The following is a 13,590-nucleotide window of genomic DNA, read 5'->3' as shown; positions in this document are numbered from 1 at the left end:
GGAAAAAAAGAACCTAAACACTAAGTACATGCTTGATGGGCATTACATTACAGATGACCCCTACCCTGTTAAAGACCTTGGAGAATTGATCTAGCAAATGATCTAAGTGCCAAAGCCCACTGCAACTACATAGCAAAAAAGGCTCTAAGAGTTGTAAACCTAATCTTACGTAGCTTCTTTTCCAAAAACACTACACTACTAACCAGAGCATATAAAACATTTGCTAGATCAATTCTTGAATACAGCTCGCCTGTCTGGAACCCATACCACATTTCTGACATCAATACAATTGAACGTGTCCAGAAATATTTTGCAAGAAGAGTTCTCCACTTCTCTGAAAACAACAAAACAAAACAAAACAAAACAATTATCCCACCAGACTTGAAATCCTAGGTTTAGAAAACTTAGAACTCTGTCGCCTTCGACAAGACCTACGTTTAACTCATAGAATCATCTATTGTAATGTCCTTCCTGTTAAAGATTACTTCAGCTTCAGTTGCAATAATACAAGAGCAACCAATAGATTTAAACTTAACGTTAACCGCTTCAATCTAGTTTGCAGAAAATATGACTTCTGTAACAGAATTATCAGTGCTTGGAACACATTACCTGACTCTGTGGTCTCTTCTCATAATCCCAAAAGCTTTAACCAAAAACTTTCTACTATTGACCTCACCCCATTTCTAAGAGGACTATAAGGGGCGTGCATAAGAGCACAAATGTGCTTACCGTTCCTGTCCTATTGTTTTTTTTTCTTATATATATATGCTTATACTTCCTTATATTTCCTCATATATATGTTTATATACTATATAATCATTTTGTGTGATGCTTATGTATATTATTGTGACAAAATAAATAAATAAATAAAATATCACCCCACCCCACATTAGAAGACCAAAAGCTCAGATTCAACTATGGTCAAGGATGCTGAATAATAAGCCTTTCCCTATTCACCAGGACAATGCACAGCCCATCACAAGATTGAAATGCCTTAAGCCATCTTGGAAAACAGATATTCACTTAACATCTTTCCAGTTTAACCCTGAGAATACCTGGACAGACAAATGGTCCATGGTACCTTCTTATGACCTGACCATTACTGATCCCCCTACCAAACCACCTGATTTTGACCTACCTTGCTCTGTCTGGACAAAATTGAACAGAATTAAGTGTGATACTAAAAAAAGTGCCTCTGCCCTGTATCGGATTCCCCTTGTTGCAATTGTGGCACTGATATGCAAGCAATTAACATATTATGCAAGATTGCCCAGGACAAGCCTTCTGTGGTTTCCTAGAAGATCTGCATGAAGCAATGCCAGAGTCAATTGCCTGGATAACTGAATTGGACATCCAGTTATGAGGCCACTGCCATATCCCTGTAGAAGTTTTGTATATAATTATGTGAATTGTGTGCATATGTTCACTTCTTTTCTGTCATGTTCTCATCATATGCTAAATAAAGGAATGGGATGGAATGGAATGGAATGGAATGGAATGGAATAGAATAGAATAGAATAGAATAGAATAGAATAGAATAGAATAGAATAGAATAGAATAGAATAGAATAGAATCTGACCTTCCGGTTTCTGGCATGCACATGTGCGTCGGTCACCTGGTCTTCTGGTGTTGTGCCTCGTCCTCCCTCCTCTCCTCAGCCGGGCCCCTCCCGTCTCCTCCCGGGCCTCCTATCAGATTCGGAGTCTGATAATGAAGATGAATGGCCTGTCATGCCTCCAGCCCCCAGCCCTGGCCCCATGCCTGGACAGGATGTCAGGAATGAACAAACAAACCTCACTCCTACAGCGTGTGAGCAGGGAGCCAGCCACATGCTGGAATTACCGACAGCAGATCCAGCTGAAGAGAATTCACAGTGGGAGGATCCTCGCTTCCGGAGATCTGAGAGGTGACATCAGCAGAAGGAAGGTAGGGGCAGGCCTGGATAAATGCTGAGTCATGGAGCCACACCCCAAAGCCTATATAAAGGACCTGCTTGAGTCAAGCAACCTTGAGTTAAGCAAAGTCTCATTTAGTTTGCTGAAGTCACAACTTGGATTCCTGCCTGCCCTGAGAAATCTGAAAGGAATTTGGCAAAGCTGCAGAGGCTTCGTAGCCACGCTTGATACGTACTTCCTAGACCCGGTCGTCGGAGGGGGAGGGGGACACGACATCTGGTTTCTGGCACACATGCATGAGCGTGCGCAAAGACCAGCTGAGCTTCTGGTTTCCAGCTGTTCTTTGTATATGCATGTGTGACAGAAACCAGAAGACCAGGTGACAGAAACCGGAAGGTTAGCTTTCTGATGCAGTTTCCAGTGCTTCCGCGCATTCATGCCAGGGAGCTGCTCTGACAGTTTCCGGTGCTCACCCGCGTGCACGTGCTCCCATTTTGGCATCCGGGGCCAAAAAGGTTCCCCAACACTGGACTATACTATACCTGTGCATTTGGTTTTTCTTGCCTAAATGTAGAACTTTACTTTTTTTCACCATTTAATTTCATTTTGTTAAATAGCGCTCAGTGTTCAAGTCTGTCAAATAACTTATAACACTTACAGCAGTGATGAATATCCACTAGAATTTTGAAAACCTGCTGATTCCACATGAGGATACATAAACACACTGGCTAGATTGTGTATGATATTATTTGAAGTTATGAGATCAGATTGTAAAGGTAAAGACAGCTGGCCAGCTAAGGTTTGGGTGAGGAAAAATATGGAAGAGCAAGGGAAGAGAAGGATGGGAAACAGACTATGTATGTTTAGAAGGACAAGGCAGAACATGAGATATTTGACACTTTCCAGGTGCAAACCATCTTGATTTCTTTTATCAAATGAGCACAGTGACTTTGGCATGAATTTGCTAAGAATCATTGAAATAAAACTGATGAATGATTAGTGACCAGTCTTGTTTTCTGCCTTGCACATTCAGAAAGTGCAGCTTCTATTCTTGAACTCTGACACCATCTTCTACCTATTTCTTAAACCTTAAGGGAATTGGAGAATTCTACAAACTATTATCTTTTTAAAAATAAAAATGGTACTGGTTGATTTTTTTTTTTGTTTTTTGTTTTGCTATTGTTTAGATTTTCTGTAGCCAATCTTAACTTTTGAATAGAGGGGGGAAAAATTGAAGGGAATCTTCTACTACAGCAGGGCATTCACGCTGTTTCCGGTATTAATTCTCAGCAGAACTATTCATTCCTGAAGCCATTTCTATTGTGTGTGTAGTCATTCTTGTCTTGTGTTGTGCTGACCGACAACAGATAAAGGGGCAAGATTAGTGCAGCTTCTTTTTATATAGGGAGATGGTGTACTCACAAATACTGATTTTAGAAGGTTTCCTGTGCTTGTCTAAATTTATGTAAAATCTCATTAATTTTTAAATGGCATGTAAAATATACTTGGACCAATGAATACTATTAGTATTTAAAAGAGTACCCTGCTATTAAAAAACATCCTGTTTCAAAATAATTCATTAACACACCAATTTATATATATGTCTTTGAACAATAAAAAATATTACATGTACCTTATTCCTTTAGAGCATCTCTTCACAAGTGGTTTAAGCTAGTCATAACACTGGAACATTAAAAGCACTGATATAAAAGTGCAAGACAGTGAGAGTACCAATCAGCCTGCCTGACAATCACTTTCAAGCTATTTTTGTGACACACTTGCTGTGCTAGTTATGCTTCATGTCAACCATAGCCTGCTGAATAAGATAAAATTCATCTTTGTTCAGACAGCCTGAGCAATCCTGAATCTTATGGCCAGTTTCTCTTCCTCCTCCTCCTTTTTTTTAACTTTTAGCTTTTGCGGGAGCGCTCTGTACTTGTTAACTGCTTGGATGGATGAGTAAAAAGTACATTGGTTGTAAGGAAATAGGCAGTGACGGGATTCAAATAATTTAACCGGTTCCCTGCCCTAATGACTGGTTGGGTGAGCATGGCCATGGTAGGCGTGGCCAGGGGTGTGACAGGCAGCACTCAGCCTCCTGCACTCCCCTGGGAGCAAAAATGGGCTGCTGGGGGGCACGCCCTCCCCGCACCCCATTTTAGGTCTAGTAGGCCTCCCTGCAGCCTCCTGGGAGCAAAAACGGGCCGTTGGGGGGAGGGGCGCCGCAAACCATTATTGTAAATAAATATGTTAAGAGTCTTAAGATTTTGCATTCTAGCACATTATTTCCTTTTTTTAATTACAACTACTGGTATTTTTTTAAAAAAAATCACTTAGATCAGGAGGACTTCTGATCCCAAAAAAGAGGTTCCTGCAGGCCTATCTGAACATATAATAAACCATGGCTTCAACCACTATTTTATCACCTTAAAATAAACTACAGTTTATTTACTGATTCCACATCACTGGAGCCCAGAAAAGGAAGTCCAGACCAATCACACTATAAATTAGAATGTTTAAACATAGCCATTAAAAATATATTTATTCTTAAATATTGTTAGGAAATCCTTCTAAGATCAGGAGGCGCTATAGTGTAGATTGAGTTCGACTCTTCAAATATGGTTTAAATTAATTTAAAATGTTTATTTGACATTAATTCCTTGGTTCAAACAAAGCTTTCTGTGTTATAAATCATATCTCTTGAGCAAACCTGCATACTAATTGGCTCAGTAACAATTAGAACCAGGTCAGCTATTTTCCATTGATTTTTAATTATTATTTTTTTAATTTAAAAGAAGTTACCAGTTAGGCTGTTGATAATTATATTGAATGCAAACCATTGTCAGTGAATGACAGCCAAACTCTCCCTGGGAACATTTTCTGTTTTCTCATTTCTAGGGAATTTTTCTTACTTGCTGAAGCTCATGTATGCATAAGAACAGTGAAAATAATGTTTTTCCCTTCTGAATTACTGTTTTGTTCATCTAAATCCATCCAGGTTTATAGCTTTCAGGATTAATTAACTAAGATTGCTTTTATCTGGGGCAGTTCTAATTAAATATGTTGGGCTTCAATTAAACAAAGTCATCATTTCTCAGGGTATCATGTGAAACTTCTAATCATGCCACACACTCCCATGTTTTGCCCTACTTTATTATTTTATTTTATCTATTTTATTTTTATTTATTTTATTTTACTAAGCGCACATACCACTTCAGTTGTAGGCCGAGCATCTTGCAGCAGTACAAGATTAATGCTAAATTGAATGAAATGCAGATATAAAAATTTAATTAATTAATTAATTAATTAATTAATGAAATAAATAAATAAAATTGAAATAAAAGATAATCCACTGGGTACCAAACCCTGTGGGCTTACTCTGACCTCAGGAAAAAAGTGGGGAAGACCATTTTTTACTCTTCCATTGATGAACTAGTATGACCTCAGTAGGGTTGAAAATACCTGTGCCAGCATCAGGGTTGGGTGATGATAGATCTATGAGAGCTGGAAGGAGGGAAGTTGAGTCCACATCGACACTTCACATTTCATAGTGTATCCCTTCCAGAAGTAGCATTTGCAGGAATCCTTCACTCATTTAATTCATTAATTTATTCAGTTTTGATCTCGCTTTTCTGCTCAAATCTTGACATGTTGAAGCTGTATTGGGGGAGCTCTTTGTCCCTGCTCTCTATTGGAAGAAGTCATTACCCACTTCTGAAACCTCTCCACCGGTCTTCAGAAACTTGCTGTCAGGGTTCCAAATAATACCCCCAACGAAAGAAAACTCCGAGGCTTGAAATTCCTCAAAGCTACATTTTATTAGAGATGTCATATTGGCACATCTGGGAAAACCCGAATCTGAAAGTTTCCAGGTTTTTGTCGTGTCCCCCTCCCCCTCCCAAATTTTTCCCCACCCAAAGATAAGTTCAAGTCCCTGCCCAACACCCACAAGTCCACCACATGGTCCAATCAAACATCGTCCCAACTGGGGAAGCCTCCCAGTTCCAGCCTTCCAGGTGCAAGACAAGTTGTCCTTGACTTTTTGAGAAAGGAATGTATTATGACTATGTATCACCCATGCTCCATACAATCCCCCCTCCCAGTTTCCCACAGTAGTAAACTACTACAAAAGATGGCTTCTAGGCCTGACACTTGCATCATGTTTGTATTTGCCATGCTTTTTTCCCCCTCCTGGCAAAAAAAGAAGAAGGAAAAGGAAAAGGAAAAGGAAAAGGAGAAGCTTAAGTTTATCAGAATGCCTAATTATTGTGAATCTTCTTGAGAGATGTGTAGAAACATTGCAGAAATGGATATAGAAATGGATATTTAACTACACCTTTTAAAATGATTTGGGGGTATCATAAAACTCCAATCTATAGATGGACAATCATTCACAACCCTTTGTTTTTTTTAAAAAATATTTTTATTAAATTATAGAATAAAATTGAATAAAATACAAAAAATGAAAGCAAATAATAGGTCAAAGTAGGGAGGAAAAGGAAAAAGAAAAGTGAGGTGGGGAGGGAGAAATGAAAAGGGAAAGAAGTGTTGACTTCTGACTCTCTCTGTTGCAGTAGAATAGAGCACAAACATTGAACCTCAACTTTTTACTTTTCCAAAACAATGTAAAATAGCCATTTCTATAGCAACAAATCAAAGTTTCACTTTTTTGCACCCTCACGCGTAAAGTCCAGAAGTGGTCTCCATGTAACAACAAAAGTACTTACATTCTTTTCTTTAATAAAAACAGTCAATTTAGCTATCTCTGCCATCTCCGACTTCTGTAGCCATTCGCCCATGGTGAGAATTGAAATGTCCTTCCATTTTTGTGCATACAGTAGTCTTGCTGCCCTCAACATATATAAGATCAAGATTCCAAATTTTTTTTTAAAAGTCTTTTTCCATTAACCCCAGAAAGTTAGTTTCTGGTTTCATCTTTATCTTCAGTTTTAAGAATTCTCTGTATTAAAATATGAATCTTACTCAAAATTTCTTTGCTTTATCACATGTCCACCATAAATAATAAAAGGTCCCTTCTTTATTTTTACATTTCCAACATTCATTTGTGATACCTTTATACATTCTAGATAACTTATCCGGTGTTAAATACCAGGTATCTAACACGGAATAGTCATTCATAGCCAGCGGTGAAATCCGGCCGGATCTATCCGGCTTGTGCGAATTGATAACGCCAGAGGTGGGAGGCTCTGCCCACCCACCGGGCCGTCATTATGTCCCATTTTTGACCCTCTGCACATGCACAGAAGGGTCTGCGTATGCGCAGAAGAGGTGTGCATGTAGCACATGCACGCTCCCGTGCCCTCCCGTTCCCGAACTGGTAGTGAAGGTAAGTGGATTTCACCGCTGTTCATAACCCTTTGTGATTTGATGAACTGTATACAGATGTATTGCATATAATTAACCATATGATGTGTTGGAATCCATTTGTGAATTTTTGACTAGATCCTTTACCAATGTGAACTATACTTGTTCCTTTTATGATTTTTTTTTAAATCTAAAAATGCAAGCTTCTAATGCAGCTGTTTGTTTGTTCCTAATCATCTGAATGACGCTTTTCCTTACTTTTCCTCCTGGAGGGAAATTGGAGGAATTAACCCTCAGCTGCCTAACTCTAGACCCTTAATTAATATTTATAAATTTGACACCTCATGGTATTAGGAAGGCTCTTATTTCAATCACATGCAAGGGAAATAGCAGGATTGTTTTACTGTGCATATTTGAGAAGGGAAAGAATATCTGCAAAGGATATGTGTTTTCCCTATTTTTTGTCATCATGGGAGAACATATATTTCTGGGGAAATAAAAAAAAGATAGCACCTTATTTAGTACTATTCAAAACACTTTTTGGAACCAAGGAAGTTCCATAAGTAGTATGGAACAGAATACAGGTAGTCCTCAACTTACAACAGTTCATTCAGTGATTGTTTAAAGTTACAACAGCACTAAAACAAGTGACTTATGACTATTTTTCACAGTTACAACCTTTGCAACAGCCCCATGATCATGTGATCAAAATCCAGATGCTCAGCAAGTGGTTCATATTTATGACCTTTGCTGTGTCCCAAGGTCATGTGATTCCCCTCTTGCAACCCCTCTTGCAACCCCTCTTGCAACCTTCTGACAAGCAAAGTCAATGGAAAGCCAAATTCATTTAACAGCCAGGTTACTTACCTATCAACTGCCATCATACACTTAACAACTGAGGCAAGAAAGGTTGTAAAATGGAGCAAACTTGGCTTGAACAAATGTCTCACTTAACAACAGAAATTTTGGGCTCAATTGTGGTTGTAAATCAAGGACTAACTGTAATATAAAACAGTATTTCTCAATCTCAGCAGCTTTATGATGAATTGACTTCAATTCCCAGAATTCCTCAGCTAGACATGCTGGCTGGAGAATTCTGAGCATTGATATCCATATATTTAAATGTTGCTAAGATTGAGAAACATTGACCTAAACCCAAAAACAAATTTGCTTGAGCCTTGATAATTGACCAAGAAAATGTGCTCTCAGGGGTTAACTTGGAGCATCATCTGGCCTTGTATGTCTCCCTTCATATTGTTGGGCTGCAACTCTCATCATTTCTCAGCATTAGCTAGCACTAATTTGAAATTTGGCAACATCATCCAAGTCTTGATTTGACTAAACAAACTTCCTAAAATATGAAAAGAACAAGAATTAAACAAATTTGTCTCCTTAAGTGCACTATAACTAAATTCAGCCTGGATTAGAAAGACCACAGTGTTTCATTTCATAGGTTGAGAACATGACAAAAGTGTTATTGAAGGGAGGTTGAGCATCTGCAGAACCAGATATATATCATGGCATGAGATTCACTCAGAACATTGAAAGACTACACTGCCACTGTACAAAGCTCATGAATGGAGGTAATCTCCTTTTTTCTGTAGATGGAGTTGGGAAAAGGTTGGAGGTTAACCACACCACAGCCATTTCAGATGTTCAAGGTAAGATGGAAGAAATTCACCTTGCTTGGGAATATTTCCCTTATCAAAGGTAAAACCAGAAAAATGCTTGCCTGTCCAAGCTGAAAATACATAAGGCTATGGAGGCTAAAGTGGATCATGTTATTGCATAATTTCTGTGCTGTAAACAGTAATCACACTAAGCTCTTTCATCTTCATATATAGTTATAATGGCTTTTCATGGATACTGAAAGCTAACACCAGTTACCTTGCTAAGGACATATGCTTAATTTCATATTCCATTTTCAAGGCATTTCTGCTCTGATTTTTTTCAATCTATTTGAGGTTATAGTTAGGATTTTTTTTTAAAGATTCTGTGGTATGTATAAACATTGCATGCACAATGTTTCATTAGGGACCGACTGCCATCACAGATTTATCTGAAAATGTGACTGCAGAATGGGGTGTGTTATTCTGCACTCACAAACACTATCCCCATTTACATTGGATACCAATAAATCCAAAATCAGTATCCATACTTTTGAATTCACTTGCTTCGTTTGACCATTTGTTTCTTTTCCAAGTTTCTAATTTGAAATGGAGAACTGGATGGGGGGATGTATGCTGTTTTGATAATAGAGGAATATGCTTTGCCCAAACAGTTCAACTTTGCATGAAAACATGATTCTTTACTCAAAACATAATGGATAGATATTGTAGGGATTAGCATCGTTAAATGGAGAACAAATTGGGGTGAAATGACCATTGTATACGGAGGACCTAAAACAGAAGAATTACATTTTATGAGTTTCACCCATTCCCACATGTATATGTTTTTTTTTCAAACATAGATAATTTTCAAACCAAATATAAGATTAATGGTAATACTGAATTATGCAACAGATTTTGGATTTCATAGTGAACTAAATATAAGCAAACAATGCAGACGTTGCTTTTGCTATATGACATCCATTATTTCAGTAATCTTTTGTTAACAACCTTTTCAGGATTCAGTTGCATAACTTAAAATTGTTGATGATGGTCATACTAGTTGTGTTACTGTGAAGTATGGGGACAGGATAAGGCTTTTAAAAAATTGTTACTGAATGTCAATGAGGATTTCAATTCTACAATCCTTGGTGTCCTGCATGAATGAAGAAGACCATTGTTATTCATGGATCCCCTGTGGCATGAAGCCTCCATAAAACATGGACAAATCAGGTGGGACAATATCATGGACACCAATGTGCCATCTTTTTATACAGGCAGCTTCATTTTATTTTGGATATAGCTTTTTCCCTTGGGACAGAAATCCTGTATCTAAGGAATTCAAGCGTCAGGGGAAAGGAGACATCACTCTTGATTAAAATAGCACTGTCAAGAGATTTAACTCTGCTGGAGGCTTCCACCACTTCAGGAGCCTGGCACATGATTTTAAAAAAAAAAGAGTGTTGTGAAAAATGCACTGAAGGTAGCGGTACTTTATATTGCGTTTACTAGTAAAGTGCAATTCCAATGAATTTGGGATGCCTTCCATTTTCATCCATTTTTGTGGAGATGTAGATTATCCCTGCCTTTTCTGATGTGTAAGAAAGTGGTATGGAATGAAAAAGCATAATACTCATCTAGACTGAATGGCTTCGAAAATTAATTACGTTTGTGGTTGGCATCAGCCATTAAAATAACAAAGAATGCAGCCACATTAAAAAAAAAATTGGAGCAATGATATAAGCGATCTTTATCCATATAGGTTTACTGACCAGACTTATTGATCTAAAGATGACATGTCAAAATAATTGGCCAGCACTGTTTTTTGGACGCAGAAAATAAACCATGATTTACCAATAGGAATTAACACAGTAATCACATAGATTAACCAACATGTCAGACTTTTTCCTCTGAATGCAAGTATTAAATTTGAAATCCTTGGCCTGCTTTTTTTTTAAATCACAAATTATCGTGCCCTGTGAACCCCAGTTTTCCCTCTTGATCACACAACATTGACTTCAACCCATGAGTACAGTTTCAAATTGTCACTTGCTCTATCACAATATCAATAGTGCCTCCCCCCTTCGGCCAAAATGGGTGGGCATGCTAAATTTATAACACTTTTCTAACCATAAGGAGAGGATGGTGCAGTGGTTAGAATGCAATATTGCAGGCTAATTCAGCTCACTGCCAGGAGCTTGATCCTCGACAGCTAACATTCGACTAAGCCTTCCATCCTTGTGAAGTCGGTAAAATGAGGACCCAAATTGTTGGGGAAAATATGCTGTAAATCGCTTAGAGATGGCTGTAAAGCACTATGAAGCGGTATATAAGTGCTATTGAAGTTATCTTGCGGATTAATTCAAGTGACCTGTTGTGACCACAAACAGTGGTATGTTTGGGGAGTACTGAGAGGAGTGGGCATACCCTACTCCTTTGGCCAGTTAGCCAACCTCCATTGCCACCATTTCTCCCCCAGCAGTTGTTCTATTACCACTATGTTTGCAGAGTTCTTCCTCTAACTCTTACTTCCCACCCTCCCCATTTTTGCAGAAAGTTTATTTTCATTGCTTCCAAGAAAAGAGGAGAGAAAAATCTTGCTATTGGGAAAAGAACAGGGATATATCCAACAATATCTGCGTTAGCACTGGCCAACCATTTACTAGTGGAGAACCTTGCCTTTAGATACACCATCCCTTGGATTGTCCTGGAAATAATGAGGGATGTTGATCTAGACTTTTGTTGTTTATTTGCCACTATCCTTTATTTGTCCATTTTGATCACCATCACTACCTTCTACAGCCCAGCAGTTAGTTAGTTTCAGTTATACTCTATAGCAGGGGTATCACACTACGGCCTGCAAGCCAGATGCATCCTTTGCTGGCCATGCCCACCACTGGTTTAGCGAAGGGGGAGGGAGTCGCGATATGTCACATGATGACAATGTGACATCATGAATTTGACACCCAGGCGCTATATAGGATTTAGCTGGCTGCACAGTGAGGCCAAGATCCGTCTCCTTTCTCTCTGCATATTTGTGAGCTGTTGTATTCCCATGTGCTTCTTTGCATCACATTCTTGTGAGTTGGCATCCCAATGGGGTTGGGAGGAGGGGTAAACGTACAGAAGCCCAGGCATAAATTGTGGAATTATCAGGGCCATCCATTATACCTGCTTTGTCCCACTGGTGGATGTATTCTCCGCTGGCTGGTGATTTTTGCCTGTTGCCCTGATGCACTCCCAGATCAGGATACTTTTCGGTTGGATTAGACAGAATAATAATTGGCTTTAGGGCAACAAATGTGCCAAATTTGCTATGCACCAAGGAACGGAATGACTTTCTAGGTTAGTAGAAAATTTATATTGATGTTAAACCAATTTTATTTAATTTATCTATGGCCACATGGGTAGAAGAAGCATACTTTACTTTTTAAAAAACCTGACATTTACTTACACAAACAGAACTTTATTTTGATTGTTGACCGATAAAAATATAATTAATAAAATGAACATAAAACTATTCCCTAATAGCAAGAACTATTAGCAATCATTTGTGGGGGAAGCTTATACATAATGTAGCAAAAGGACCTTGACAGACTTGAACACTGGGCTTTATCTAACAAAATGAAATTGAATGTTGAAAAAAGTAAAGTTCTACAGGTATACAAAAACACCAACAACAAATGCACAGGTATAGAATAGGTGATACCTGGGTAATAGTAGCACCTGTGAGAGGGATCTTGGAGTCATAGTAGACAATTACTTAAATATCAGCCAGCAGTGTGCTGCAACTTCCAAAAAAGCCAACACAGTCCTAGGCTGCATTAAGAGAGGGAAGAATTAAGATCATGTGAAGTGTTAATATCATTTTATAATGCCTTCATAAGACCACACTTGGCATATTACATCCAGTTTTGGTCACCACAATATAAAAAGATGTTGAGACTCTAGAAAGAGTGCAGGGAGAAGCCACAAATATGATAGGAGACTAGAGACTAAAACATACAAAGAATGGTTGCAGGAATTAGGTATGTCTAGTCTAGTGAAAAGAAGAACTAGGGCTAACATGATAGTGTTCCAATATCTACAAAGATGAGGCTGCCACAAAGAGGAGGGGGGTCAACCTATTTTCCAAAGCACCTGAAGGCAGGATATGAAGCAATGGATGGAAACTAACCAAGGAGAGAAACAACCTAGAGCTAAGGAGAAATTTCCTGACAGAACAATTAATCAATGGAACAACTTGCCTTGAGAAGTTGTGGGTGCTCCAACACTGGAGGTTTTTAAGAAGAGATTCAACAACCATTTGTCTAATTTGCAGGACATATTAAGAATATTAAATCAATTTCAAGCCATTATCTCATACCAATTCTAAACCATCAGATGACTTTCTTGGTTAGGGTAGTCTGAATCCAGCTTTAAGGCTTAATGCTATATGTGTACTAAATAGCTCTAATTTGTGTAACCAATCATTAAAATTTCTGGGTCATTATAATGTTATAATGGCTATTTCAAAGCCATTAACTATAGTTTACTTGTTTTGATGAAATATCAAGCTATAGACACTGAAACTTTTGCTTGCTTTCACAAAAGGGAAAATGAAGCAACTGCATTTCTATCTCAACTTATTAAAGAAAACATGACAATCTAATCACTTGCTTTTGTTTGTTTCTTATTCCTCTTGTTAGTTAGGGAATGGATTGCCAAACTAAGCCAAAGTCAATAAATTAGCTCCCAGCATGATGTGTGAACCTGCCATTTTC

At 38.3% G+C, this 13,590-nt stretch overlaps 1 protein-coding gene across 1 annotated transcript in view; it reads left to right on the top strand.

Annotated features, from left to right (window-relative positions):
* Positions 1-13,590, top strand: part of NALCN (sodium leak channel, non-selective) — a 463,243-nt gene that overhangs the window by 246,607 nt on the left and 203,046 nt on the right. The window contains exon 4 of the mRNA XM_058184759.1: positions 8,825-8,881. Within this exon, the coding sequence (XP_058040742.1) occupies positions 8,825-8,881 (57 nt within the window). The remainder of the gene's footprint in view (positions 1-8,824; positions 8,882-13,590) is intronic.

This window comes from Ahaetulla prasina, chromosome 5 (genome assembly GCF_028640845.1).
Source record: "Ahaetulla prasina isolate Xishuangbanna chromosome 5, ASM2864084v1, whole genome shotgun sequence".
NCBI classification, from domain to species: Eukaryota; Metazoa; Chordata; class Lepidosauria; order Squamata; family Colubridae; genus Ahaetulla; species Ahaetulla prasina.
Note: the sequence above shows the minus strand (reverse complement) of the source record. Positions and strands in the feature narration are given on the sequence as shown.